At 31.1% G+C, this 2,833-nt stretch overlaps 1 protein-coding gene across 1 annotated transcript; it reads left to right on the top strand.

Moving 5' to 3' along the window:
- Window positions 1–663: 663 nt before the first annotated feature.
- LOC18040328 lies at window positions 664–1,506 on the top strand. The gene has a single exon (XM_024183553.1). The coding sequence runs from the start codon at window positions 664–666 to the stop codon at window positions 1,504–1,506; it is 843 nt and encodes a 280-aa protein (XP_024039321.1).
- Window positions 1,507–2,833: the final 1,327 nt, after the last annotated feature.

The following is a 2,833-nucleotide window of genomic DNA, read 5'->3' on the forward strand; positions in this document are numbered from 1 at the left end:
TCAAACTTTAGCTAAATTTAAACCTTTGTAGATTTTGGACAAAAAACAAATGCTACACAAATAAATGTAAATATGACAATCAACTCCTAATATGGTAGAAAAGGCCATGTCAGGAAGGGCAATTAAAATTACTTTTTAAGTAATTTAATCTTATCATAAAATTGCGAATCAATGTTTAGCTTCAGTAATTATGACATTAAAGATAAGCATAATGTAGAAGCAAGCATATAAGGGAAGTTCATAAAAACAGCTAAACAAAAGTTGTCCTTTTCAAATACTTCCAAACTTTTACTATTGAAGTCATCATAGTGCCACATAAGCATTAAGGGCAAATTTGAAATTTTGAAGAAACAAAATTATTAAGTAGTACTTTTTGAGTTTCTTCTAACGCATAAACCCTAAAACTTAAAGAATTTTTTGTTCTAGAGTGCTTAGTATGACTATTCAATGAAATATTTTTTGTGTTATTCTATTAGATGGTCCCACTAAAACAGTCTTCCAACAGATCTTCGTCTAATAAACCAACATACACTTGGATAATGTCATGCAAATAATGACATTTCTTCTGTATAATAAGGACTTTCTTTTCTGCAACTCTAAAGCACTTTCCTTTAGCTACTCTTATTTTTTTCTCTCGACTCAAACAAATAATTACAGTACAAAATGACCTCAATTTCTCTTGAGGAGCTTCATGCTTATCACACCATTGATCGAGATGCTTTTTCTCGGCTGGTAATAACACTTAGGAGAGATCCAGGTGATTCTCTACTTGTTATGGCCACTTGGCTATGGCTTGAAGAGATGGGTTTCCCTAATATCATTACCAAGCTAATGAACCTAACTGACCCTATGGTCAATATATTGGCAGATGAAGTTGCCTCCTGTTTGAATAGTTTTCAAACAAACAACACTCAAACCGTAGCTAACGTTGCCCTTCCCTTCACATCAAGAATAATGGAGAGAGAAATTTCACTGCAAATTTTTCTCCAAAATAGATTTCAAGCCATTAGTGGGATCAAGAATTTTCTGAACACAGTTTGTGCTCGTATTTTTACAGATATTTTGCAACGTGTGTTGGGAATGTCATCTCAGGTAATTTTGAATAATCACTCTCTTATTATTCCAGGATTTCCTCACCCAATATTTGGTACCCTAACAATTGTGCCTAGAGCAATGGACTATGATTTTCCTTCTGGTGGATTATGGGGCTGGAACCCTACAAATAACGCATCGGAAGACGATAGAACAATGTTTCTGACGTTCTCTCGAGGGTTTCCTGTAACAAGAGATGAGGTGAAGGAGCTTTTTACAAGGATGTATGGTGACTGTGTTGAAAGTATTCATATGCAAGAGAATGTTCCTTCTAATGAACAACCTTTGTTTGCTCGATTGGTGTTACAATCTGTGGCAAATGTTGATCAAATTCTGAGTGGGAGACGCATTGCAAAGTTTCGGATCAATGGCAAACACATTTGGGCTCGAAAGTATGAACGCAGGGATCAGTAATTCATGTAGTAGAAATATTCAATTTCATCTTATATATCTATTATTCTATTCTCTGTCTTTTAAATTAGTAATCTAGCTCTGTCTAGCTATCATTCCCTTCTATAGTATGTCTCAAGTTGTTCAATGACGTTCTACAATCTCAATGTTAATAACAAGTATATGTCCAATCATTTGCCAATCTCTTGCAATTGAGTTGCTAGTGTGGCATGAATGTACTTGCCAACTTTTGATATATCATGCTTTTTATGAATTCATTAATTCCTAATTATTGCAAGTTACAGCGATTCTCAATATGCACTACTTACTGATGATTAGTGGCCATTAGATCTTTTATAGGGGTTAATCGAACAATTTCTCCAGATATATGTAATTAGTTCACTCTTTTTTTTTTTTTTAATCTAGAAGATCTTTAGCTAATTAAAAATAAAAAATAAATGAGGTTAGCTCCCACTAGGGTAGAACTCCTTTATTGTTGAACATGAACCTTTTGAAAAAGAAAATGAGGGAAACCTAGATAAAATGAAGAAATTAATTAACAAAATACAAAAATAAGAAAAATGAACTTTTTTTGTTAAAATTGTGTTCATATATTATACGTCATGACTTTTTAAATTTATGGTCATGACTAGCCATTCATTGATTATCTTACTAATGATTACAATCAATAATGATTTGGTACACGTCAATATTAACGGTTTCTGATAGTTAGAAATCGCTAATCGGACAAGGGAATTGGCTACGTTACATTATCTGTATGTTCTTGTGACATGATCACTTACTCCGTTAAACAATGACACATGCTAATCAAGCTGAAAAGGCATAATTGATAAATATGACTTACTACAATTAGAGTTATTAAGAAATAAGATCGTGGTTGAAAGTACCAACTAAATGGTTAGCATTAATAAATTGAGTTAGCGACAACACATGCATCCAACATATAATTCTTGTACAAATTTATAACCTAATACATATAGGCAACTTTTTAACCAAAATATATGATTTTAATAGTGAAATAAACAGATTATTGAATCACATAAAAATATATAATTTCATTTCTTTACAAAAATTACTCATCTATACGAACTATTTAAAATAAAAATATATCATGTTTGTAGTTATTTTAGGTAAATTTTAATATTGTAAGATATTCAATAGTAGGAAATTTGATTTATTTTTAAATATTGATAATGAATTCAACCATAAATTATTGATTGTATAAATAAAAAACTTAATTAGGCTTTTATATGGGAGGAAATCAATTGTGTAAGAGATACTTTTAACTTGAGAGTAAATAAGCTTTGGTTATTTGATATATTACATAGTT

Source organism: Citrus clementina, unplaced genomic scaffold, assembly GCF_000493195.1.
Source record: "Citrus clementina cultivar Clemenules unplaced genomic scaffold, Citrus_clementina_v1.0 scaffold_5, whole genome shotgun sequence".
Lineage (NCBI taxonomy): Eukaryota > Viridiplantae > Streptophyta > Magnoliopsida > Sapindales > Rutaceae > Citrus > Citrus x clementina.